At 35.8% G+C, this 1,183-nt stretch overlaps 1 protein-coding gene across 1 annotated transcript; it reads right to left on the bottom strand.

Annotated features, from left to right (window-relative positions):
- Positions 1 to 312: 312 nt before the first annotated feature.
- LOC140920422 (uncharacterized) lies at positions 313 to 1,177 on the bottom strand. Its single transcript, XM_073368697.1, has 4 exons — positions 1,162 to 1,177; positions 910 to 1,105; positions 583 to 819; positions 313 to 328 (listed from the first exon to the last, which is right to left on the bottom strand). The coding sequence occupies exons 1-4, from the start codon at positions 1,175 to 1,177 to the stop codon at positions 313 to 315; spliced, it is 465 nt and encodes a 154-aa protein (XP_073224798.1).
- Positions 1,178 to 1,183: the final 6 nt, after the last annotated feature.

Raw genomic sequence — 1,183 nt, 5'->3', positions numbered from 1 at the left:
GGATTGGAGTATTTTTAGTTTGGAAAACTGTACTTATACTAATATTGTCAGTTTGACATCTTATTTGAATGGGTTCCATGTACCATTTGTTGTTGTGTAAATGGTTTGGATTTATAATTGGAGAAACTTTTCTGCTGTTTGTAAATCATAATGACTCAATTATTTATCCAAAGGCATTCCCTGATTTAATTCTTTGTTTGTTTTTAATTACTTTTGAAAAAAAAAATATACCCTCGCTTTGAAAAACGAGGTGTTACAGGTTCCTTGCCTTTAGTTTTTGTAGCTCTATTTTTGTTTTGCAACTTGTAACACTCAGACTTTATGTGACCTGTTTTACCACGTTCATAACAGGTGATTGTCTTGTTGTCACTAGTCTTAGAACTGGATGGCTTTCTGAATTTATTGTCTTTCTTTTTCAGAATTTTTTTAAACTTTTTGACAAGTAAACCAATCTCAGGCTCCTCATCAGTCTCACTGCTTGACTCATCTGAGCAACTGTCCTGTTCAGTTTTGGATTGATGTGTTTGGGCTTTCAAAGATAATCCTTTTCTTTTCCTGTTAATTTGTTCTGACTCATCTAACCTGTGCAATTCCATTTCATGCTCCCTGAGCTTTCCAAACAGTGTTGCAATAGTCATGGTTGCAATGTCTTTTGACTCAGCAATAACAGTTATTTTGGGTTGCCATTCTCTTGTTAAACACCTCATGACTTTTCCTATTTGCTGCTCACTATCCATAACTTTTCCTAGAGCATGTAGGTTGTTGATAATGTGAGTGAACCTTGTTTGCAGGTCATTTATGGATTCATCTGTCTTCATGCTAAACAATTCATATTCATGCATGAGTGTATTAACTCGAGCTCTTTTCACATTTGTGGTTCCTTCATGTGTCTGTTGAAGAGTATCCCACATCTCTTTAGCAGTCTTGCAGTTTGACACCCTGAAAAATTCATCAGCTGATAATATAGAGGTTATTATGTTCTTAGCCTTAGAATTATATCCTACCTTCTTCATATCATCCTCAGACCATTCGGATCTGGGTTTAGGGATTAGTGAATCACCAGTCCCAGCTATTGAAGGTATGTAGGGTCCATTTTCTACAGCATCTAGAATATCAATACCACTAGCTTCTAGAAATATTAACATCCTATGTTTCCAATACATGTATGCGGCTCCATTGAAGG

The sequence above is a fragment of the Cicer arietinum genome, chromosome 5 (assembly GCF_000331145.2).
Source record: "Cicer arietinum cultivar CDC Frontier isolate Library 1 chromosome 5, Cicar.CDCFrontier_v2.0, whole genome shotgun sequence".
Lineage (NCBI taxonomy): Eukaryota > Viridiplantae > Streptophyta > Magnoliopsida > Fabales > Fabaceae > Cicer > Cicer arietinum.
This window is presented reverse-complemented; position numbering and strand designations above follow the sequence as displayed.